Raw genomic sequence first — 25719 nt, 5'->3', positions numbered from 1 at the left:
CCGTGGCCTGGTGACTGGTGCCATGGGTCGAATAATTTATTTCCCACTTTGCTCCCGGACCGTTTAGCAAATCATTAGGCCGTTTCATTACTGTCACAAAGCAGCCCCGTATTCTTCCGTATTCGCTGCGTTAGTCCGATACCGTTGTCCGTCCTTCAGCTCTTTTTTTTTCTTCTTCTTACTTTTCTCTAGCTTGATCTTTGATCTGCCCTTTCACAGTATGTGCATTCCCGACGGAACAGCTGGAGCACAATGGTTTTTTTTTATGCTAAGACCTCTGCAAAGGTTTAATGATGAGAGGCAAGTTATAACAGCTTGTCAGTCTAAAACATACTTTTTGAATCTTTTTTCTATCCCTAAACTAACTTGCTTTAGTTCATTCTAATTTTCTCTTTTTCTTACATTTAATCCTTTTTTCTACCTATTCCTTTTCATATTTTTTCCAATGATGGTTTAGTTTTTGCCTTTTCCTGCTACACATTGATTTTTTATCGATTTTTAATTTAAATAAAATATGGGGGCAGTTTGTTTTATTTTCGTATCCTTATCTAAGTGAATTGTGAATATTACTCTAATGGTGTAAAGGTTCCATACTTCAGTTTTTCGGCATCGAATTGTTTGTAAAGTAGTTAACATGAGTTTAAAATATATGTGAAACGAAACGATTTGTTAGAAAAAACATATTAGCAATAGTTAGATACAGACTTTTGCCTAAATAATTAATAATAATCCTTATAATATTCCATTATTTTGTATATTATTATAAGCTTTTATTCCTCGTAACGTAAACTACGTGTTGTTCGTAAAATGGGGAACTTCTTTGAAATACTTATACTAAATTCAACGAGCTTCCGAAAAATATTCTCGCAAAACAACAAACAAATGTAGCTCTGTCCTGTTTTCTCCATTCTCTACTCTTATTCATTCCTATGTTCGCTGCCATTTCCGTCTAGGTCAGTTTCGTAACAGAAATGTCATTCAAGTGATCGAACTCTAAGGCGAACACTTCACCCCCAATTCGTTTCTTTCCGAACGAGAGTACGTATATCTTACTGTTAGATCGAACGGACCATTTGTGTGCCATGTTTTGACAGGAAGGAAGCAGGTAAATAAATTTGAATAAAGAAAAACTGCGTGCCGGTGGAGTAACACCGCGCACTTTGGGTGTCCTGTTTTTTTCTCGCTTCGAATTCGTTTTTCTAAAAACACGTTCGCAGTGCTTCAAGTGCCAAAGCCAAGTGACACCTTTCGCGCGCGCAACACCTGGAACACCCCTGGACCCCCCTTCACTGCCCGTTTCACTTAATTCTGCCGTATTCAAATTTGATCCGAACGGGGGGGAAAAAACGACAGAACAGCATAAAAGTGCGGAAAAAGAAAGAAACAACATCCGCGGTATGCGAAAATTGCGTCACGCTTCTTTTTTTTCTTCTTTTTTTTTGTCAAACGGGAGAGCACACAATCGCCCCCCCCCCCTCCTCCTCCCAGAGAGGCTGCGTCCCGGATGAATTCACACGCCAATCAATTGCGTAAGCGGAGGGCTTCCAACAGAAATACGAAAGACTTGCGCGAGCGACACACGGCGTACAGGCGACGAACCCTTCTTCCTTGGCTTCGCTTGGCCGCCGCCGAGACGCGCACCAACTTAATCGCGCTGCTTTGAATATCGATTGGTGCGCGTGCGTTTTTCGCTACCGAAAAAGGACACATCCGATGCTTTACTTCCACCCCACCCTCCTCCCCCCCTCACGGGCGTGGGATTAGCCACCCAATGGTTCGCCACACTTGGCGCGTTCGATTGGCTGATGAATGGTAATCGTGCTGAGGGTGTGTGCATATCCCATTTTCCACGCTGCTGATGTGTGTCGGTGTGCCCAATTTTCAACGCCATCCCAAGCCAAAGCGCGGGAAAGATGGAAGAAAACTGTGCTTTCTAATGAGATGCTGTGGGTTTTTTACTTCCTGCAGCTAATTAACACTCTCGTACGTTCTCTAGATACAAATGATGGACGAGGTGTCGAAGAGTCCGATTTCAAAATAGCATAAAACATACACAAATTGTAGATTGTATAGCGTAGGCATATTTCACATCGATAATTAAACAATTTGAGACCCTTTTCCTAACAGCTAAATAATATTTTAGTAGACAACTAGCATTGAAATACTTTGATAGAACAAGAAAATGATTTAAACAAGATGACTGTTAACTTTGAGACCAATTGCAAGCGTAAAGTGTGCTCCTTGAACAAGTTAGCCCTTCGTTTAGAAAAGGGACCAACCAAAAAGTGTCCGGTAGAAAAAGGTAACAGTCAAATCAAAGAACGAACAATATGAAAAACATAAAGAAAGAGCAAGAGAGAACGATAGAGAACCGGTAGCAAAATCTGAGCAGGTGGAAATGGGGAGCGGGAAGGAAAAGACGTAGCAAAGCAGCGTCGCACACTTGCAAAACGGTCTCATAACAACAAAATGCATCGGTGCAACGGTGCAAAGGGAGGGCGGGGGCGGGCGCAGAACGCGGGTGGGTGCACCGATTGGCATCGCAGCCCTATGTGGTGGTAGTGGTGGTGTGAAGGTGCGAAACGGTGCAAGCGGTGCACAGGAAAACAAATAAAATTCGTGTCTAGCGAGACCTTGCAAATATGCTGATATATTAAGTGGTATTTAGCCATCCTGGTAACGCGGGCTCCTGCCCTCTCCCTCCCTTCCACCTCACCTCTCAGTGGCGGGCGAAACAAAGCCACGCTAAAAACATGAACACGACTAACGACAGCACCTTCGGCATCTTAGAAAGAAGGAACCTAGAAGGGATGAAGCGGAAAAGGTGGCTGGGAAACGAGGGGGGGACGTATTTTAGCGAGTGGGTAGCCTTCCCGGCAAGCGTCCGGAGGAAAATGTATGGAAACGAAAGCTAACTACGAATTTTACGGAAAAAAGATCACCTTATACATTCACATAGCAGGAGGAAGCGGGATAACAGGGAGGCTAAACAGTGGGTAATTGAAGTTCAACTATTTCCAGCGATCAGGAAATTGCTTCCACGTTCTTTCGATAGCGTTTCATCAAAGAGATATGGGTAAACAAATCGTTAGTTAAATAAAAGTGAGAAATACAAATTAAAAATGATGATGATGATAAATTAAATGTTTTAAACAATATTGAAAAGATTAACTGAAAACAGTTCCTGAACAGGAAATAAAGTAGAAAACAGAAACAGAGTTGTATAAGTTGCTACAGTTATTTTAAAGATTACTACTCCATTGAAGAACAAAATCCTAGCAAAACATAAAATACCATTTTACTAAATAAGTGTGTTCGTTTTTCAAACATTGAGACTGATTAAAAGAGTAGGTAAAAAAGTCGATTTGCAAATTTGTTTGCTTTTTGAGTAGTAAAAGTAGATCAAAAGTAGACCAAAACTAAAAGTAGACCAAAAAATAACGTTTCAAGAAATATAATCGATTGGAACTATTATTTATTTCCAACAAACTCGATTAACGTGAAGAAGAAGAAAGATAAGTTCAAATGAATGAAAATTTAGTTTGCTCTATAAAAACATAGGCAATTTGTGTTATTATTTAGGGTATTCCTCTTAAACGATAGGCTTTAGTTCAAGTGCTGATAAAATGTTGGTCAAGAGACATCAAAAAAAAAGTAAAACTACACTTAAAGCCAAAGCATGCATAATTTTCAGCAATTCATGTACTGACATGACATGATAATACCCAAAAACACCGTCTGATAGGTAAAGGTAATTGAATGTTGTTGTTCACCTGTTTGCAAATGTTCTTCGTAGTTTTAATTGATAGTTTACTAAACGTTAACCATTACCCTTGCACCGAACAGAAACCGATTAAGTAAATAGCATTGTAGTGCGCAATGTAAACATACTTGCGAGGCGCCCGTTAAGCGCACGGGTACATGATTTGATTATAAAGTTGTTCCCCGCTCGACCAAAACGCCCGAGGAGAACAGGAAGGAAGCAAAAGCGAAGGAAGTTTGAATTATTTCATCATTATTATTGTTCCCCCCGCACGTTGCGTAAGCGACGAACCTTGCACCAAACGGAGCGGGGAGCGGAAAGAAGAGGAAAAAACCAAAAGGTGAAGCGAGCCGAACCAACGCAATGTAAAAAAAAAGGGCCAACAACTGAAGGGCGTCCGTTTGCGAGGCCTTTTGTACATAGGTTTCTTGAAAAATCTCCCAAGAAGTGACTTCGCTGACACCGAGATGCTGCTGAAGTTAGGAAACATCTCAACCTCAATGCAGTTTGACTCTCTCTCTTTCTCTCTCTCGCTCTCTCGCTTTGGTTGCATTTGGTAGGTTCACTTTGAAAGCATATTTTCCCCCATTTCTCCGTTAGGTTCCCTTGTTGTTTTTCCCCCTCTTTTGAGGGCACTTTTCTTTACAGCCCCAACGTCGCCGGTGGCTTATTGTGCTGTCCACCACCAAGACGCGCGGTGACGTCGTGTTTTCCGCGTGTCGCCTTTCCGAAGGCGGGTGGTCGGCCCGGCCGTTCACCTCCCCGTCCAAGCAAGCGGCAGCAAAGCTTAAGGACAATGTGCGGACCGAAGCATATTGTGCCTCCGAGCTTTCGCTTTCATGTTTGAAGGATGTTGTCACAACGTGCGTACGGTACACTGGCAGCACTGCCATTTAAATGGACATTTTGCAGCGATCGGGAATTGAATATTTATAGTTTTTATTTTTTCCCTACACTCTGTACTCATTTTCCCGAGGGTAGAGCATGGAAGGAAGAGGAAATAAAACCTCTCAGAAGCAACTGCTGGTGTTTTGCTGGTCCCTTCGCACGTTGGGATAAGGGGTGGATAAAAGTGATTCTATGAATCAAATGTCAGCCAGATAGTCAACTAGAACAAAAATCAACAGCAATGTTTAAATTGAGCTTGTGAGAAAAGTGTCATATTTACTACTAACTTAACTAAATACTAAACAACGCTAACCACAGCTGAGTTGAAAGAATGTAATATTTTTCAGTATGTTTCAGTATATATAGAAGAGATTTTCAAGAATATGTTTTGCATTTAAACATCTGCAACCACTAAAATAATAGTTTTTGTGGAAAAATAGACCAAAACAATGGTTTCAAAGTTGGAAAATGAATTTAAAAAAAGTAAAGTAAAAGTAAAAAATAAGTCCTGAAAACATTACGTTTCCGCAAGTTGTTTTTGGTGCAACAACATGATGCATTGGCCATAGCTATCATTTTTGATAGCCAGCTGTCATTAGTTCTAAAAAGTTTTATTAAGTAATATTTAATATCAATTTATTGGAAAGCAAACTCTTTGCTCGGCCTTCGTAAACCGTCGGTTTAGTAAATGTTATAAACAAATTTTATCAAAAAAGATTGTACTAAAAATTTGGGCTAAAAACGTTTGGCAGTCAACGAGTGAAAATGTTGCAGCTAGGCCATTAGAATGTCAAATGTAAATATTGTCGTTTTACGTGGAAAAACAGTTGGAAATAAAAACAATCAAAATTTTCGAGAAATTCATGAAACAAAATCTGACATGTCCGCCTGGTTGTTCTGTGTTATCCCACAGTGCAGCAGCTGCAGAAGGGCATCGAAGTCAATAGAAATTATTGGAAATTAGATAAAAAGGTTTGAAAAATCCTAAAACTGGAAAGGGTAATTAAATACAGAAATATTTAAGATCTCATATAAGAAATATTTAACACACAGTTGTTGTTGAGCTTAGTACACTGAAGATCGGTGATCAGCTGTTGGTAACTTGAGAACATGGGAACATGAGAACCAATCTACTTCGATCTAGTGATATTCAAAGGCCTTAATGCTAAATGTGAATATCGAAGTAAAGGCAAACCTATTACCCCGTGTGAGATTTGCGTTATTTCTTGTATTTTCGTCGACGGGCAGTGTTGCCAAAGGGCAAAGGCAAGCCCAAGGCAGGTTGGTGTTACCGTTTCTATGCACTCCCCGGACCTTGCAGAGATCAGCAAAAGATGGCGGCCCGACAGGGAGACGGGTGAGAAAATAGTGCGCGTGCGGATAGAATTCCAGCGCAGCCGAGGCTGAAGCGAAGGAAATAACGCTCACACACACACAAGGTACACAGGTTCTGTTTGCAGCGAGAAATAGAGCGCACTTGCGGGGCGGAGGGATGTTGCTTGCCGGTAGCCCTTCTATCAGGCCGCACTTGGCCTGCATCCTTGCTGCCATCGAAGGCCGGTGGAACACTCCAACCCGGGCTACGGGTCGGTCAATTGTTTTTAACACTGACAGCATGACAGCCGCAACCTGCACCGCCGCCATTGCCTGGCTGGAAACTGGCACGCTTAGCCGTTCCCTTTGTCCGCTAGCGAGGCCCTTTGCATAGGATCGCAACAGCGTATGAGCGTTAACCCCCACTGCGTCCCACCATTGCACAGTAGGCATCATGTGGGCACAACCTGAAGCAACCGTTTCCGGGGTTGGCTAATGCCCGATGAGTCTTTTATGTTGCCGTTAATTGATTTCTTTTACCCTAGAATTGTTACAATACCCCAATAGGAATAAAAACCAAATAAGTTGATAATAACCAAACTGGTTTGCAAGCAAATATATAAGATGAAGAAATAATATACAAGTGTAATTTAACCATTTACAAATAGCATTGGTATATTTACAAATAGCAAACTTTATAGACTCATTTTAAGCAGTAGTAACTGTCTTAAAAAACAAACATTTAGTTTATTTTCGCGATAAAAAAAACACTTGTGGTTGATTCCGTTTGTTTTGCCAGGGTTTGTACCCAATTTCTTTCCAAACTGTCATCTATAATAGTGGTTGTTTGCGGGTTTTTTCGCCGGTTAAAAGAGTTCGACATTTTTGATAGCCAGCTGTCATTAGTTCTTAAAAGTTTTTGCCGCATAAGTAAATAAAAAATCTAACATAAAAACTATAGTAATATTTAAAACTAGTACTTTGGGAATGTCGATCTAAGTCCGAAACTGTCGGTTTAAAAATAAATTTTATCAAAAATTATTGTACTAAAAAAAGTGTCAAAACGCGAGGCAGTCAACGTGTTAGTTAAATAAAATCCAATTCTTTGGAAAGCTAAATCAAAAACCGTTGATTTGATAAGTGTTACAAACCAATTTTATCAAAAAATGTTGCACTAAAAAAAAGTATCAAAAACGCTTGACAGTCAACGTGCTAATCCGCCAGGACGCATAAACAAACTTCCATTTGATACTGAACCAACTTTCGCTACCCATTGCTGACCTCAAACTATTTAAGATCTAGCATCTCATCTGTGACGAATGTGATTAGCATTTGCGAAACCAGCTAACGGCATCCCAAACCTCAACCAAGCGCTGAAGACGCGCCCCCCCTTAGCAAAGGGGCGAATAAATAGATAAGAGATTCTAGGTTCCGCTTTCGCTGTAAGATTGATTTATTGGCGGCTTCGAACGGCCTCACCACATCATCGCTGTCCGCTGCGAGGTGGTGCGGGGGGGAATTGCGAACAGCATAAAAATGGGATTAGTGGTTTGTTCCTCTGCCTTGTTTTTGTTTGGTATACACATTAAAGGACAGGGGGGAAGTGTTAGGTTGAAACGCTTGGTCGTCATCGTGTTTTGGTGCGGCTTAAATCAATATTCCAGGTCGACAACCTTATCAGTCAAAACCATCAAATATGCTGTGCGTCGGTAGGACGTACAACGCAACACACAATGTAGCGACGGCTGGGCATGACAGGTAAGAATTGGCAGAGTTTCTCTCTAGGCGTCAGGAATGTCTAATCTGCCAGGAGATTCCTCCGCAGGGCAAGGCAACGACGTTCGCTTGCTGAGGATGCCGCGGCGGGGTGTGTGTCTGCCGAAAGACAACCCGCACACACACGCACAGACCCCAACGCAGCAGCAGCCCTATTTATGTTAATTGATAAGCTCAAGCAAGATCACATCTCGCTCGACGGGCGTAGCTGCTGTCCGCTTTGTGGTCCGCTTCCGGAGCGCGACGTCAATAACTTAACACTTTGACAGCCGATCGCATCATCGCCTATTTCTCAAAACACTCATTCTTGGTCTCTCTATCAAGTAACTGTGTTGGCTTGAAGCTCTCAGGTTGTACTTTCTTTAAAATTATTTGTTATAAATAGTACATGACGATATATAGGGTAAAGTAGGCGGTTAGTACAACCCCGCAATAGCAGTGAATCGCGCCGCCATCAAAGTGCAGCCATCGACGTGGGCAATAAAAGTATATCCAGTTCCAGGAGAAGCCGCCTCTGACGACTCTGCAAAAGCTCCCGACACGTCAAACTACACAAACGCGCGGCAAACTACGTCGCATCTCCGTACATCAAACGACCGGAGAGGCCTCACTGTCAAGTTGGTTTGTCCTGTCAACCGCCCATCGGTGGCCAACCATTAGCGCACGCAGTGGTCCTTTTTCCAAACTCCACTCTTCCCGAAAGGAGAAAGCTGAGATGTCATCCCGCCTAACTCGGGCGCGGGATTGCTGTCCATCATGGCAACAGACTGGCGATAAATTATAGGAGACGGTAGCTATTATGAGTCGGGGGTGTTCATGGCGAGCTAGAGGGTCATGGGTTTGATTCTCGGGACTCTGGATTAACAGTAGCTCCTACCGGAGAGAGGTCAAGTTCGACATCCTGTACCTTTAAACAGGAATTAGTCTCTCTGATGTACTTCATCTGTACTTCTACAATTGATTGTAGAAATTATAGAGTAGCGATGATCCTTTCAACCTTTTATGAACCCGGCTGAACAATCGTCGTTGATTCGAATCTGGTAGTCACTCCTTTGGGATTTCAAACGAATTTGGGATGAAGTGTTAGAGCTAGAGATTTAAACTCTTGACCGGGAAATGAATCACTGAGGAGTGAATGAGTTAGCATGAGTTCCCAACAGTGAATGGAGAACAAAGAATTGAAAGAATTACTAGTCACCATAGATTTGGATCCTTAACAAGGAATCGAATGCCAAACACAGATTCAACTGTCAAACGGCAATTGGACTCCCAAACAGGGATTCTAAAACATTATATTAAAATGTGAGGTTGTGCATTATTATTCTTGGGATCTGTTTAGGATTCGAATCCCTGCTTGGGACGCACCGCACTAGATCCGGGTATCAAACTGGTCCGATAAGGTGACAGGTGACGCGACTCCTTTGAAACCATTTGTTAGGAACTTTGTTTAGCAAGTTGCAAATGCACATGTAGGAGGAGTTTTTCCTACTACATCGGCTGATTTCCACAGCATTATCCGTGGGGGGGGGGGGAGGGGGGGGGGACATATTGTTCCATGGTTCAATTGCCGATAGTTGCCGTCCTCAGGGGTAAGTGCTGATGACTTGCAGCTCTGACACAAAACTTCTGACACCTGGGAAAGGGAAGGGTAAAAACCCGAGGAAAAACACGTAGGCAAAGAAGCGCCCCCACACCCCCGCACATCACCGATTTCCATTCCCTACCCACCCCTCCAAGGAAAGAAGAAATGATGATCGTTGTGCCGGGGTTTTTACAAAGTGAAATTTCTAGTGCAAACAACGGCAACGACCCAATCAACGACCTCCAGGCTCTCTCCTTTGCTACCTAACCTCTCCGCCGCCTTCACCCTTGACGTGAAGAATCCACGAGCAGGCCCGCAATCCGGAGATCGATTCGCGAGCAGAAGAGCGCGTCGATCTCTTAGGGAAAAAGGCAAAGCAAGGTGCGGAGGACTGGGAACCGCGTAGTTCAGAAGTCGATCAGACAGAAGCGTGGTCATTTGCGGCACATTCCGCACGGGCAGGGGGAAGGGCGCGATGAGAAAGGCAGATCAAAAGGCAAAAGCCCTCCACCCGGTGGTAATGGATAAGAGGTGGTAGCTCCCCGGGAGGAGTCATTACCGTGCGCGCACTCGTGATGCATATTTGCTGCTCCCGTCCTTCTTTTTTCCCCCTTTGTGAGAAGAAATGGGGGGGTTGGGGAGGGGGTGTGTCTCGCGATCGTGGTAGGAGACATCAAAAGGTACCTCCACGCGCACGGGGACTAATGGATCACACCATCGGTAGGGGCCCATGTCCGCTTCGCTCTGTGGTCGGCGTCCATTTTTCCTGAACCCACCCGTTCTCTGACAAGCGGAACTGCCAGACTTGGGGGGGCGGGTGAACGGCGAGTGAATATTAATGAGGAACACATCCAAAATGACATCCCAATATTCAAACACATTGACACACACACACACACACGCGCGCGCGGGGTGGCGACGATGGTGGTTCCTATCAAGATCTGCTTTCTCGCTCCTCTTTCTCCCTCACTCGTTTATCTCGGTGCGTCCACCACGGAGGCAGGGGTTGTCAATTTTTCTAATTGAATGTGACCGTGCGTGCCGCGAAACGGGGGTAAGTGAGATCAATGAGTAGGCAAAACCCCCCCCCCCCCCCTCCCCATCACAGGGGTGATTTCCACTCCTTTTATTAGCATGTTTTCCCCTCCACTTCGTCCAAATGCACCCAGCGGTTCTCAACCTAAACCTCCACTACGAGCGAGAGAGTCGCCAGAACGCGGGAAAAGGGGGTTTTGGACGACAGAAGAAGACATCTCTCCGCTTTGAGCATCACTGCCGCAAGCGCTTCACCCGGAGTCGATGGTGTATAAGTACACCTTCGCCGGAATCAGCGCAAATATAAAATACAGGAGCGGATCGCGCAAATCTAACAACGCCAACCACCGTGTCACACAGATGACATTAAAATGTGGTCTTCAGGGAGGATCCCCCGGTACGGGAGGAGGAGGCTGACGGCAGTTTTTACATGCACACACCCACACAAACACACACACATAATACACTGCGGTGAAAATAGTTTTGGAATGCGTCTCCGCCACCGGTGGAGAAATGAGCTCATCTTACTCACTTATCGGTGGTGTGAAGGTAATTAATGAAGGATGGGGCAATGTTTGCCCGGTGCTGGATGAGCTGTACTCCACACCGTTGGAGTACACACACTGCACGTTAAGTGGCTCATTCCTCGCGTCGGTCAAGGACTTGGTAGGTCTTGCGATAATCAAAACGCTTTTTTCGGGGGCAGGGGCAGGACACGCGTAAGGTTTATCCGCGGGTTGGCACGAATCGACGTTGAGAAGCACTGAAGAGAACACAACCGCACCGGAGCCGGAACGAAGCTGACGCTGGTGAGGGTTTTCCCGGACACTCGGTGTTGATTGATTTTTGATCGGACGAATTTGGGGAAGCCTTGCGGCCATTTTCTTTCCGGGTCTCGGATTGTAATCCTGCATTTATACCAGCCTTCGAGAGGGCAAGGAACCACACAAGATGGCTCCGATGGAGGTGTACGCAGGTTCCGACTTGGCCGAACTAAGCTGAGTCGACGCAACCGTACGCACTTTTATACACCGCAGCATTTTTTTTTTGGCGCGCACTTTTCGCACATACCGAGGGAGGGGGGGATGGGGGAAAGGAGGTGCTTACGCACACACGCACACACCTCTAAGCTCCCCCACCAAACGCAACAGTGTGTTAGGAAGGATTAGGAGGAGGTCGAAAATAAATCAATTTCAATAAAAACGAATATTAGATGCTTCCACGGGGTGTGTGTTGTGTGTATGTGTTGGGGTATCGCTCATCGCGCCATCTCTCCCTCTCTTTCCCTCTCTCTCTCTCTCTCTCTCCCTTTTTTTGTTGCTATATCATCTTTCCAAAACTGGGTAGCAACCAGAAGCCAACCTAAGGCCCGCGCGCTTGGGCTGAGGCGATCCCGAAAAAAAAAGCAGACGCACACTCACAAAGCACCGGGTCGACGCAGACACACGCAACACGCACCCGCGGGGGCACGCGTGTAAAATCGGCGGACAAAGACGGAAAATGCGTTGCCTCTCGACACTCCACACCGATCGAGGGAAGTTGGAGCGACGTTCGCACAGCGTTTGATAGATGAAAAACACGTTGCTACAATGTCCGCCGGTTACCTACCCCGCGGTTCTAGGTTCCACCAACATCCCCCCTTCCTCCCTCCCGATGATGGCGAATTTTCAGATCGGCGATCCACGACAGGGTAGGGAAACATTTATTCATATTAATTCCAACGAATCGCCAACCCAAGCCATGCGTTGCTAGGGTGATGGGGAGGGGGGGGAGGGGGGGGGGATGACGGGGTGACACAGGGGGAGAGCGAAACCGAGCGATCGGTTCAAGGTTGCGGACTAGAGTTGTGTATTTCAGATTCAGATTCATGAATCTGAATGAATCTTTCAACAAAATTAATGAATCTGAATCGCTGAACGAAAGATTCATGAATCTTTGGGGATTCATGAAGATTCATGAATCTCTCGGGATTCATGAAGATTCATGAATCTTTCGGGATTCATGAATCTCTCGGGATTCATGAATCCCTCGGGATTCATGAATCTCTCAGGATTCATGAATCTCTCAGGATTCATGAATCTCTCAGGATTCATGAATCTCTCGGGATTCATGAATCTCTCGGGATTCATGAATCTCTCGGTACTAATGAATCTTCATTGACTAATGAATCTTCATTGATTAATGAATCCTTAGGGATAGGAATCTTTAGGGAACAGCAAAGCGCGATAGAGGTAGGGGAGTTTTGGGAAATATATATTACATTTGAGCACAAATTCGGCCCAAAAAGTTTGTTGAATTTTGACACATTTGTTTAGTTACGTATTTCATTCAACCTTGGTTAGTTTGGCGCAAAAGAAATTCACTGAGAAAACAAACTAAAACAGATAACGACGATGTTTTGCCCCACCGTAGGAGGTATATATTTTCCCATCATCTCCTATTTTAATGAAGTGCACCCGGTTGACAAAAATTCAAATTTTTTGCAGCTGTCATGTAGTAACAGCAAGTTTTTCCATGGCAGATTGCTGGGACTCTTGCTGGAACTACATGATAGCAGTAAAAAATTAAATTTCTATCAACCGGCCAGTTTGTTTTCGTTTCGGCACCGGAAAAACGTTGGTAAGAATATCAATTAAAACGGAGTTTTATAACTGAACTACATTTCAGAAGAGTAGAAATAAGTAGTAAAACAAAAACTCCGATGTTTCGTGGAGAATATTGCTCGTTTTGTTCGCGTTTGTGTTTCGGTTTGTCTACATTTTGTCCAGTTGTCGGTTTGTTTACGTTTTGAATTGACATTTGACAAGAGCTAAAGCGACGTCGCGTTTTTCGCGAGCTAATTTACCAAACTTAAAATTTCGAATCTTCCCGACGTCTAGATAAAAAGTTATTTGGTCTGAAGTACAGGAAAACGGAATCTCCCATACAAAATGTATGGACTACCCGGGTAGTCCGGTTGAACGTTTGAGGGGTATCAACCGAAAAACTCGAATAAAAATTATTTAAATTCCTTGGAAATTTTTTTTATTTAGTAAAACGATAGAAAGTGAGTTTTTCTAGGCATTCTAAAAGTTTCATGCCGATACGCCAATCCAATCCAGAGTTATTTAAAAACATAAATCCAAAAACTACCCAGGTAGGCGGTTGAACGGGTAACGGTTAACATGTCTATAAATAATATATATAATTAATAGTAAAGATATATTATCAAATATATATATTATTATATATAACGTCTGGAGTATGCGTTTCGAGTATGCGTTCTTGCTAAGCGAACCGATCATGCGTTCCAAGTGCATTCTTCGGTAATCGTAACTACATGAAAGCTGCAAAAAAATTGAATTTTTGTCAACCGCAACCACTTCATTAAAATAGGAGATGATGGGAAAATATATACAGTCTGACAAGAAAGTATCCGTACAGTCACCAATTTCAACTTCAAGCCTAGTTATCTCAGCGACTACGTGACCTAGGACAACCATTTAAACGACATCTCGTAGATAAACTTCTATTCTATCCAATGAGGTCTTAACATTTCGAAAAAGTTACTTGTAGGTCACTTTGTTCTATAGAAATCCAAAAAAAGGCTCAAAATCGATGACAAAAAAGTATTCGTACACCCGACTTTCTTGACCAAAAACACCGGTTTGGTGAGGTTCTAGTAGTCAAAATATCAGCCTAGTCATTATTTAGAGTTATCAAGTGTCTAAAAGTATGGCGGCAACAATTTTATATCTACTATTTTTATATTTTAACGTGAAATGGCCGGTGAAACTAGGCAAACAGCTGCAACCGATACAGAGCTATCTTTTTCTTGTGATGTAAAGGGAACCTAACTTGGCAAGTTTATGAACCCTGTGAAAAATCTCATGCTAAGTCTCAGGAACTTATAATTTGTCGAATTAACCAGGATGCAACTAGACTAAACCCCGCAAACAGACACCTTTCGTGGTTACTCAATCGCTATGGGAGGGTGATTGCTCGAAAAGCTATTAAGTACTTCATACTTCGAGTCCTCAAACATGACGAACGAAGTGTCTAGTGCATCAATCATATGATTTGGATTTCAACTCTTAAGAAGGTTTTTTGTAAATAACAATTACATTGCATTATTGTAAGTTGCAAACTTTTCATTTCCTAGGAAAGAATAAGAAAGACTGGGGATTTGCAAATCGCTGTATTTTGATGCCATTGGCGTGTAGGCTCAATGTTTTATACACTATATACAGACAAAATTAAGCAATTTTGGCCAAAAAACGAGTAACAATACACACCAGACGTCGAACTCAACCATCATTACGAGCAACGTTGTTCCAACTATAAAACACAGTAGTTGAGAGTTTGTGTTATGGTGTTCCATTAAGACCATTAATCGAACTGGAATTATTGAATTAAAAATGAATCATCTGTGGGACATAGTATACTTCGCCCATTTTGTCACTTGGACAAGCCAGGGCTAGGTTAAACTTTAAATGTTCAATAATATGCTCTCTGAGTAAAATAACGATCCCAAGAATAGACCATGTATTGTCCAAGAATTACCACTTTATGAGACCGTACAAGTGTTGACGATACTCCCAAAGTCTACGGAATCGATCTCTGTACAACATTTGTCGAAAGACACCTAGATTTACCATGAACGGGACATTATCTTGATCTTAGTAGACCCCTTTAGAAACATTATAGAAATCGGGTCAAATTTACAGCATCTTTCGAAAAAAAAAAATGATGCCTTGGCACTTGCTGGCCATTATTGAGGCAAGTGGCATTGATTGTAACATATTGGCACATCAGGTACCGATGGCACATCATCAATACTCATCATGTACGGATACTTTTTTGTCATCGATTTTGAGCCTTTTTTATGGTTTCTATAAAACAAAGTGACCTACAAGTAACTTTTTCGAAATATTAAGACCTCATTGGATATAGTAGAAGTTTATCTACGATATGTCGTTTAAATGGTTGTCCTAGGTCACGTAGTCGTTGAGATAACTAGGCTTGAAGTTAAAATTGATGACTGTACGGATACTTTCTTGTCAGACTGTACCTCCTACGGTGGGGCAAACCATCGTCGTTGTCTGTTTTAGTTTGTTCCCTAAAGATTCCTATCCCTAAGGATTCATTAATCAACGAAGATTCATGAATCTCTCAATGAAGATTCATGAAGATTCATGAATCTGAAGATTCATTAATCCCGAAAGATTCATGAATCCCAAGAGATTCATGAATCCCAAGAGATTCATGAATCCCAAGAGATTCATGAATCCCGAGAGATTCATGAATCCCGAGAGATTCATGAATCCCAAGAGATTCATGAATCCCGAGAGATTCATGAATCCCAAGAGATTCATGAGTCCCGAGAGATTCATGAATCCCGAGAGATTCATGAATGATTCTGAATGAATCTTCCGTAAAAGATTCATGTGAATGAATCTCGTCGAAAGATTCATAAGACCCAACACTATTGCGGACCCTTGCGAGCCACCTTCTCTCCCCACGTCCATCCAACACGCACAACCACACCACCACACCCCTCGCCACACATCATCAGCGACTCAGGCCGTTGACCCCACGCGCCCGAAATTGAGCACCGCAACCCTCCACCGTTGCTTATCTTTCCTCGAACCCACGACCAACGGTTTTCGGTGCTTCAAACTTAGGGGTGGAAAGGACGCAGGAGTGCGTGTGTGTGTGTGTGTGTGTGTCTACGCAGGGACGCAAGCGGGTCCGCCCGGATGGGTACACCGAAGATTCAAGAGCAAAGTAAACGAAGGAGGCAGGCAAAAGAGGCCTCTAGAAAACCCGCCCCGGATTCGCCGCGAATCCGGCTGTGTGATACTTCTGGTTCCACTAATATTGTGATTGCGAAAGATTGGAAGATTGGCCAAGCGAACAAGAAGGAGGGGGAACGGGGGGATAGAATCGCCCAAAAATCCAGACTAACACACGCGCAAACTTCGCGCAAACTGTCCTACACGGGGATGCTAAACCCGTCGAGAAATTCAATTAAAGCGAACGGGATCGTTGATCACTTTTACATAAATCAAAATAACAAAAATGTTAGAAGTCGTTGCTTTTTCTGGATCGTGTCCGTGAACACAATCGTTCCAACCGTTTTTCGTGTCTAACGAGCTTTAACTTGAAATTGACAAAGGCTTTTGGCTTGAAACAAGGGTACGCTTAACGTAATCCCGGCTTTTAACACTAATTATACCGGGAAAAAAGAGTGTACCAAATCAAATCAGCAGCAGTGTCAATTTGACACTTCGTGCCTTTTTACCTGACGGAGATATTTTCATATTTCAAACAGCATTGGTGAAAAGGTGAATTTGAAGTCTGCCACATTATGTTTCGTTTTTGGCTTCACGACTTATCGCCTCTGTTAGTGAAAAGGGGTAAGAGACCGAGTTGGAGAAACATTTTTACCAACTTGCGGAGAAAAAAATCTTACCTCAAAAAAATGTAAAACACCCACATTCGAAAACCGGTTTCATAACTATAAAATGACGCCATTAGCACACTTTAAAATATCAACGCGTTATGTCATGGGTATGAAAATATCTTTAAGGGATAAAAACCTACAAAGTGCCAAAAATATTGGCTTCAAATTCGCACACAGTGAGTATAAAAACTTCGTATAATGTAAACAAAAATACCTAAGACCGTTTTTGTTGTTTTTAATATATCAACCCGTTACGTGGACAAATGAATTCAAATGAATGAATTCCAGGTGTCAAGTTGACGCGCTGGTATCATTAGTGTTCCCGTGTACCTGCCAGCTGTCAGATAACATCCGGGTGCGTTAGAGACGCGCTAGAAATGCTATCCGTTCTCAAATAGTTGCCGTGAAAGGTCCAATACACAATCGAGGTAGAACTTTCGGTGGCCAAAATTGGAAACATTTCTGGTAGGAACCCGATCAAACGCTATAGACGGGCTGACATGTGGCTAGCGTGCAAAAAACGGATAGGATGCGAGATGGAGCGGGAGCGGAGGAGCGGGGATCTGAGCCACCGACGGCTCCAAAAACACCATCGCGCACACAATCACACATCGCTGGTGTTCGCGGGATAGCGAATTCGAGGAAACAGGATAGCGCGCGCCTATACACCAAACCCTATTTCGCGTTCCCTTCGGCTCCATTTATGTTCCCCCCCCCCCCCCCCCCCCCCCCCCCCCCTACCCGAACGATCCCTTCCTGGCGCCCCGCAACCGAGCCGGGCAATTTCGAGCGAGTTCGGAGAATGGCTTAAACATGGTGGACGAGCGCGTCCAATTAGTAGACGCTGCTGCGTGCCGTGCGTGCTGCCAAAATGTGCGTTAGAGCGCTCGCGCTCGCCGGGTGTTGTGTGTGTGCGTGCGCGAGCCCGCAACGCGAGCGCGTTGGAGTGCAAATTGGAGCTTCCCGAAATTACGGCTAACGACTTCCACGAGAATAGAACACGAGCCATAAGCGAGCGATAGGCCAGGCCGTATCAGCAGGTACAGCTTCCCTACCGTTTGGTAGCTTCCACTCCATCGCACATCCACTCGAAATATGCGTTTAATTGAGCAACCGAAAGAAAAAAAAAACAGCCGCGCACTAATCCCGCATCGACGCGTTCGCGCGCGCCACACAGCTGTCATTTGTGCCAAATTGCCCTCGAGGCGGTGTGGTGTGCGTGTTCCTTCTTCCTTGTAGTTTGCCCTCCCCGGCTGCCCGCGTTCGCATCTTTTCGCCACGGTCCACCGAGCGCAGTCTATAGTTTTTTGTGTGTTATTTTCGGGGCGCAACAGCAAACTAACAGCACGCGCGCGCGTGAGCCTCATCAGCAGGCCTCGCAAAACGTACGAGCACCTTGACATTCGCGTTTGACCGTTTGCTGCCGGCGCACGCACACCATTTGCTGCACCACCGAAACCCGAAGTTCAATGCCCCTGCGCCAAAACTGCTGTGTGCCACGAGAGAACGCGGCGGGGGGGCCTAGATGAAGGCGGGGAAACGGGTGCGGGAGCGATAGCGCGCACACGATAGATGCTTCAATGACGGGAGATACCACGACACACCAAAAACAACCCGAGCGACACAGCGATCTGCTCGCGGGCCGTAAGTTCACCGTCGCTTTTTTTTTTTTGTCGTTCACTCTGTTCAGCAGCCTGCAGTTTGTAGTTTCAGCGCGCCGGCGGGTTTTGCCTAGTGAAGCACGCACCCGGCAAAAGGCAAAAGGGTTTAAATATTTCCTACTCCTTTTTAGGCTTCTAACATCCTGCAACATCGAGAACGAGATTGTTGGCTGTGTTTTCTCCAAACGCCTTTTTCGAAGGCATACAACGAAACAACAAAACAAAAAGATGGAGGAAAGACAAACACAGTCCCTCCGTGTCTTTCGCCGAATTATTTAGAAATACTCATCGAAAAGGGCTTCCCGAAAAAGGGGCTCCGAAATTGGATCGAGACAAGCGCGAAGGTTTTGTGTGCAAAAAGGCGTTCGAATGACGTTGGATGTGCTGTGTTTTTTTTTTTTTTGCAAATCATAGAACAACCATCAGTCGCGCGTGTATGCGTGAACCAGTGCGCGGAAACCCTGGCAAACACACGCAGCCGGGACCGAAACCACGCAACGCGTCGTTGTGGTGCGAAATGGCGATAAAAAAACATACAACCAGCTTCAAACGCCAAGCAGCGGAAACCTTAAATTTGCGAAACATAGAAAAGCGAACGAAAAGAATGGGAGAGTGACGCGAAAATGTAACAAAGATCCACCCAAGAAGATCGCGGCGCAAGGAATGAAAGAACAGACGGGGGAAAAAAAAACCCCAAACGCTGGACATAAAACAGGCTCGCGAATGGTTATACCCCCGGATGGGCTCCTCTCTCTATCCGATCGCAAAAGTTCTACCTAACTTAATTTCCCAATTCCCCCACACAGCCACCACACCTGCCAAACGCGTTTAATATCTTCGCCTACGTGCGTCTTAGACGCATTGTTCTTGGTGTTGGTGCCACCCGCAGAAATGCGCCACAAGACGGAGAAGACAAGCGAAACCGCCGAAAATGCGTAGCTGAACGAAAGCTTGCGAAACGGAACCACCTGCGCGCAGAGTGTGTGTCTGCGTGTGCGCAGCTTCTATGACTACGCACCCCCACTTACACACCCTCCAAACGCAATGGCGCTGGATGGTGGAGCGCCCGAAAGATGGTATCGAAAAGTCCGCCACTTCAGTCCAACAAGTTCCAATGGTCATAAGCGGAAGTGTCACCGGCTATTGAAGGATTAACTATGCATATAACTACGAGCAGTGCAAATGAAGCAATAAATATATTGATCGTTAGTGTTATGGTGCTGGAAGACGGCAGCAATAACATAAATTGCAACTGCATTCAAACAACATCTGACATTTTCATTGCATTGCTTTCGTCTAACGGAGATGTAAACAAGCAGTAACTTCATTTGACATCTTCTCTAACCAGAGTGGAGATTGCAATGAAGTGTCAGCAATATCCGTTAAATTAAGTTGTAACAAGTTTACTGCTTTTGTTTTTGTCATTGTTACTAGACGTCGACAAAATACCAAATCCGAGTTTATGAAGTTTCTTTTGTCTGGAAGTTGCGTTGACAGATGACAGTTATATTGTAAATGTGAAAGTTGGAATCAATATTTCTCCCCGAGAGATGGCACATAGTTGTAGAAAATTGCTTTTAACTGAAAGTTGTGTCCGTGTTCCAGCACCAACAGGTTTGCAAACTCCACATTGAATCCTAGAACTAACAAAATCACACCAGAAAGTAAATCGGAACACAACAATACACCTTAGTTGGTGATGAGTGTGTAAAATGTAGGCAGAATTGTAACACGAGTCTGCAACAAGGCGAATAATTTCCATCAAAGAACAGGACCTACGCAAAACACACCTAGAGGGCGCTCGGGGAGGCTGAAGTTAACAGCTTAAGCAATTTGTGCAACCGAGGAGTCGGTGTTGCCACATCGCTCGGTGATGATTTCGTTTTCCCCCAAATGAGACCAGGCTACAGCGCATGTGCCGGAGGCTTGAAGACACCGATTCCGACGAGCCGCGCCAGCAACGACGCGTTGTAAATTGGATCGCGGAAAAGGCAACCAGAATTATACTCCGGTGGAACAGCTCGCGTGTGCCCTCTCATGTGCGCCTCATGTTTCTTAATGAAGTCCGAAGTCATGTTTGGCCTCCGGATGGACGGTGTGTTGTGACGTGTTGCTGTTGGGCCCGCCGCATTGTCTCCGACACTCCTTCTTACTCTATATTTTCCATAAGGCACCTTCTTCGTCGGCGTGCGGTTGTTGCCGTTGTCGCAGGGGCCATGTTTCGCCACCGGAGCCAGAACACAGAAAGAGGCGAAAAACATGACACCGTCTGAGGAACGCGGCCCAAAGCTTATCTGCCGCGATTTGTTCGAGCTGGAAAGCGGGGGCCTTTTAGATCTGGTAATTAGCATCAGGTCCACCCGGATATTCCGCCGAGTGGAAGATAGGCCGCCGAGCGCCGTTTCGTCACGATCGCCAGACGACGACGAGAGCTCGGTGGTGGCGTGGAATGGTTATCAGATCCTTCATACCGGTACACGCGCTGTGGCGAAAATGCAAATCAAGCTTGCAGCTGCAGACCCCGCCTCCAACCGCGACGTCCTCAGACGGCAGCAGCAGTTGGGTGGGCAGAAGCAGCGGATATTTGGTCATCAATTAACCTTTGGCTCCGGCGGGCAAATTAATGATCGAAATACAAGACTCGCGACTCGCGTCCTGCAGATGAGCATACGAGTGCCGACGCGTCATTGGCAGCTCAACTGATCCTCGGTACGGAAGTCACCGGAGGCGAACGACAACGCATTCCACTCCCGCCGTCACACACACACACACACGTCTCGAAGTCCGCCCTTTGGCGACGTGATTTTCATGTGCTCTGAAAGTGACATGAATACTTTACTTTTACGTTTTGTTTTTTTTTCTGCGTCATCAGCGCCGTCTCGCAGTCCCAAGGCCACCACCAGGCAGAGGAGAGGCTGGAAAGCATTATCGAGTCGGTAACATGGCCAACAAAACAAATGCTCCAGGCGGTTTTGTGCAAAAATCATAAACCGTTGAAGTTGTTTCGCCGCTTCCACTGGGGTCCCCCCTTTCCGAAACGGCGTAGAACCCGGTAATAACTCCCCCGCTAACACACACGGGTGAGATACAGGAGATGTTATTAATTATGTTTGGGTACAACCGTTTGCACTAATTTTTGCGCTTAACTCACACGCTTTTGAACTAGCGCATCATCTTTAATATCTAAGGCATCCATGTCTTTGAGGGAACTGGCTTTAGGTCCAACGCATCTGACTGATGTATAGGACTCAGAACAGTTACCTAGAGGTCTCGTATACTAGAATTTCATCCGCTAGAAGATACAACACTGATGCCACTCTTTGGAACAAATAAAAACCAAACTCCGCCAAAGAAGAATTTTGCGCCTCAAATTCACATGTCTAAACGAACCAAACACAGGTCAATAGCGTCCATTCCGATATAACTATGGCCTTCTCGACACAACTTGTCAAAATCTAGAACAAATAGTAAACAACGTTATTAGAAAATGGAGGGGTCTGACGTGTTGTTTACTCGAAAGCCATCATGAGATAAAAATGTCGACAAAATTAGTAGTGAGAACGGTCCAATTACAGTTTAGATAGTATTGTATTAGAACTAGCTCTTCCCCACCCAAAATAAGTATAACTCTTCAGCTTTACGAAACCTGAAGCGCTACAACGGCAAAACGATATAATATTTTCCGTGCAAATCCTAACCTCCCGTAACTCAATCTTCTGAGCGCAGCGTGTGCAGGTTAAGGAAGCTTAGAACCAAAATCAAAATCATACTCTGAACATAATCTCAACATCAAGGAACATTCCAAGGGCGGGAGGGGGTGGGTGGGCAGAAAAACCGCCCGCGCAGGAGCCTATCACCAGCAACCTCAGCAGCAGCAGCAGCACGAGGAAAAGTTCGATAGACCTTCCATCATATTGCGGTGAGTCGACGTACGCCGAGAGACCAGAACGGACCGTCTTCGTGCGACCTCGCTTAGCATTGTGTATTGTTGCTTGCGAGCAGAGGGCAGGGAGAGGAGGTGTGTCGAGGTCTTCAGGAAAGATATGTTGTAGGAGATAGGCAGCAGCACCACCACTGGGGAAGAGATAATCATAAAACCATTGCAGGGCATTGCAGCGTTCGAGAGCGACATTAAAAAATTACCCGCTTCGACGGAGGATCATCATCCTCCACCCGCGCCCACCAACGCCAACGCGCTCGTTCGCCACCGACCACTCCCCCGACATCCTCCCCCCCCCTTCTCCCCCTCTCCCCTGGGGCTATAAAACATCGGCCAGAAACTGTCCAGAACGCACCGACTAGAGATGACGACTACCTCCACCTCCACGGCTCGTCGTAGTAATGTCGACTTTCCGAAGCAGGGGGATCACGATCACAAGGCGTTTCGCGCTTTTGCTCCGCCGGTTTCGTTGCTTCTGGCGATGAAAACCGGAGCTTGCAAACACACGGTGCGCGTGAGACTCCCACATACACACACACATACACACACACTGCACCTTTCTTTGCGGGGGCGGCGCAAGCGAAGTGTAGGAAACGTGTCGTTTTAGGTCACGTTCGCGGATTTTAAAACCGGGCGATCTCTCCCGTCGAAGGCTCCGGGGGCCCAGTTTCTAGAGCGACTCGAGCTCTTGATGCACCATCCCCCCCCCAACTCCCCCCATCGTGGAAGAGGGCGAAGGGCTCATAGAGCACGTACCGGCGGCTGTGAGTCCGCGTGCGCGCGCGCTCAAGTTCCTACTTCTTCCTCGTAAAATTTACTACATGCCTTTAGGGCACACCGAGCGCAAAACAAAGCGCATAGCAAAGCGCAGCGTCTTTGGAGGAAGCCAACCGGGGGCAGGGGGAGCTCGAGAGCGAGGGAGCGGTAGAGAAAATGAGAGGAAAAATAACCTGTACCGCAACTCCTCAAGCTCGCCCTACTTCGGGATCCTTCCGGACTCCCAGAAATAGCGACTATAAGAGCACTAGAGGAGCGTTCAAACAAGAGGGTGCAGTGACGTACGTAGGGACTGGGAGGGTGGGTTGTTTCCATGGGTGGTGGTGGCGAACGCCACCGGGACACTATACAGGCCGCTGTAAGGCGACGACCCAGCGTGCGCTCGCGCGCGCGTTACTTATTGGCGATTGTTGGCGTGTTTCGTGATCTTTTAGTTTTATGTTACTCCTTCAGCTAGAGAGCTCGTTTTGTTTTTCCCGTGGGTTCACCGCTTGCCCTGGTACCGTCCCTCCCCCCCCCACTCCCCCCCCCCCCCCCCACCCCTTACACACCACCTTCCACAGGAGCCCTTCCGGGACTTTTGCCTTTTTGTGTGTAATTTTTGTGATGAGCTTTCTCGCGAGAACCTAGACGCATCATAAAGCCTTGGGTACCCGCGGTGGGTGTAGACGAGAAGTGACCGGCAATGGGGGGGATTGAGGGGAGTGGGCACGTTTAAGTTTACAACCCCCCCCCCCCCCCCCCAACCCCCACCCTTTATTGACCCTTTCGAGAAGCAGAACAAAAGCTAGCGATGGCGGAGAGGATGTACTATTCTGGCAGATTATCTCTCGCCTTGAAACCGATCTTTCGGGACCTGCGCGTTCCAATCATGATACCGGAGAGATGATGGCGGATGGGATACGAGATGACGGTTGTTGAGAGGGCCCGAAAACCGAGAACCGCGCAGTGCGGCGCAGGAGAATCGTGATCGACTAGCCCCGGGCCTGCCTTCCCCACCCCCACTTTTTTGTGGAAGGAAAGGAAACACGGACGCGGACGGGGATGGGGGACACGAACTTCTCGAACCGAGGTGAGGCACCGCGAAGGTGGGTCCCTAATCGCGCGGGAGCTGCAGCAAAAGTGCATCTTTGGTCTTCTTTGTTTACGCCGGGTCACCCGGTTTGGGCGAACCGGCAAGGCAAAGGAGAACGGTGGCGGTATCGGCCGCGATATTTTCACGACGCTCACGACACACACGACGTGAGAGTGTTCCCCGTCCGCTCCTGCCGCAGGAGTTAGGAAAAGGGTTCTTGCGCACAATGACTCACGCGACGCCATTTTTCCACCGAAGAAGAGACCACAGACCCTGACCTGCGCGGGCCCTTCCACATGCAACAGGAGCGTCTACAATCTGCAATGGAAGCAAAAGAGGGGGGGGGGGGGGGGGGAAACTTACCTTGTGGGCACGGATGGAGGCGCCCTCTGAGCAAGCGAGTGTGACGTCCACCAAACTCTCGTCCTGGAGCAACTGACTGAACACCCCGAGAAGGTTGGATTGATGATTGTTCCACCTCAAGCAGTAATGATCACTGCCCATGTCGGTGACAGCTTGCGCTGCTGCATTTCGTGCGGGGCGACACCGGAAAGTAAAGAGAGCAAAACAGTTCGGAAAAGATTAATTAAACGACACGAAACGTGGATAAAGCGGTGTACTGCTGACAAAAAAAGGGAAAAAAAGGTATGTGTATGTATAAGTAAATCCCAAAAAGGGTGAAAAAGGAAGTAGAACACTGGAGGTGTCACACGTTGTAGAGAAGAAAATAAACAAACAAACAAACAACTGAAGAACATGATAAGCGAGAGAATAATGCACTTAATATACAAACACAAAAACAAATAGAACGTTATAGGATTTCGGGTACGGGAAGCAAAATACAGTCTAGAAACAAGTTCTTTACTTTCTGAAATGAAAACAAAAGGGAACTCTTAACATCATCTCCAAAGAATAGAGTAAAACCACTGTTAGGTGTCAAACTTTTCAAGCAGTAGATAAAACAAACAAATGCACCAAATTGACAAGTCTTTCAGCAATCAGAAGTTGTTTTTCCAAACTTCGTATCATTTGTTTGTTTTTCTTTTGCTTTGTTTTGCGTAAAGGGATAAACAAACTTAACATCCCGGTTTTGGACAACGAAAGCTTTCGTATTAACCTTCATGTAATACATTTGTGTTTGCAGATAGAGCTTGCTTCGGGTGTTGGCTTAGCTTTTGCCTTCTGTTTTGTTTTTCTTTTAGATGTCTCAGTGAAAATTCATTGGTGATTCGAAACGCAAAAATTTTCTAACGACAGCTTTCTCTTACATAACTTCATTTCTGGCCTTCTTTTCCGTACTCCTTCAGATTGTACTTCCCTTTCACCGCGAATTCGGCGGAAGCTTTTCCCTGAACGGAAGAAAATGAGATTGTGATCCTGCTTCGAAGGTACGGTACGGCAAGATGGGCAACAATGGTGCGCGTGTGATGTTTCCCCTCTTACCCCCTCCCCACGAGTTGTCT

At 45.6% G+C, this 25719-nt stretch overlaps 1 protein-coding gene across 1 annotated transcript in view; it reads right to left on the bottom strand.

Moving 5' to 3' along the window:
- Positions 1-24760, bottom strand: part of LOC131268864 (uncharacterized) — a 72989-nt gene extending 48229 nt beyond the window's left edge. Inside the window, exon 1 of the mRNA XM_058271153.1 lies at positions 24620-24760. Coding sequence (XP_058127136.1) covers positions 24620-24760 — 141 coding nt within the window. The remainder of the gene's footprint in view (positions 1-24619) is intronic.
- Positions 24761-25719: the final 959 nt, after the last annotated feature.

The sequence above is a fragment of the Anopheles coustani genome, chromosome X, assembly GCF_943734705.1.
Source record: "Anopheles coustani chromosome X, idAnoCousDA_361_x.2, whole genome shotgun sequence".
In the NCBI taxonomy this organism is placed as follows: Eukaryota; Metazoa; Arthropoda; class Insecta; order Diptera; family Culicidae; genus Anopheles; species Anopheles coustani.
This window is presented reverse-complemented; position numbering and strand designations above follow the sequence as displayed.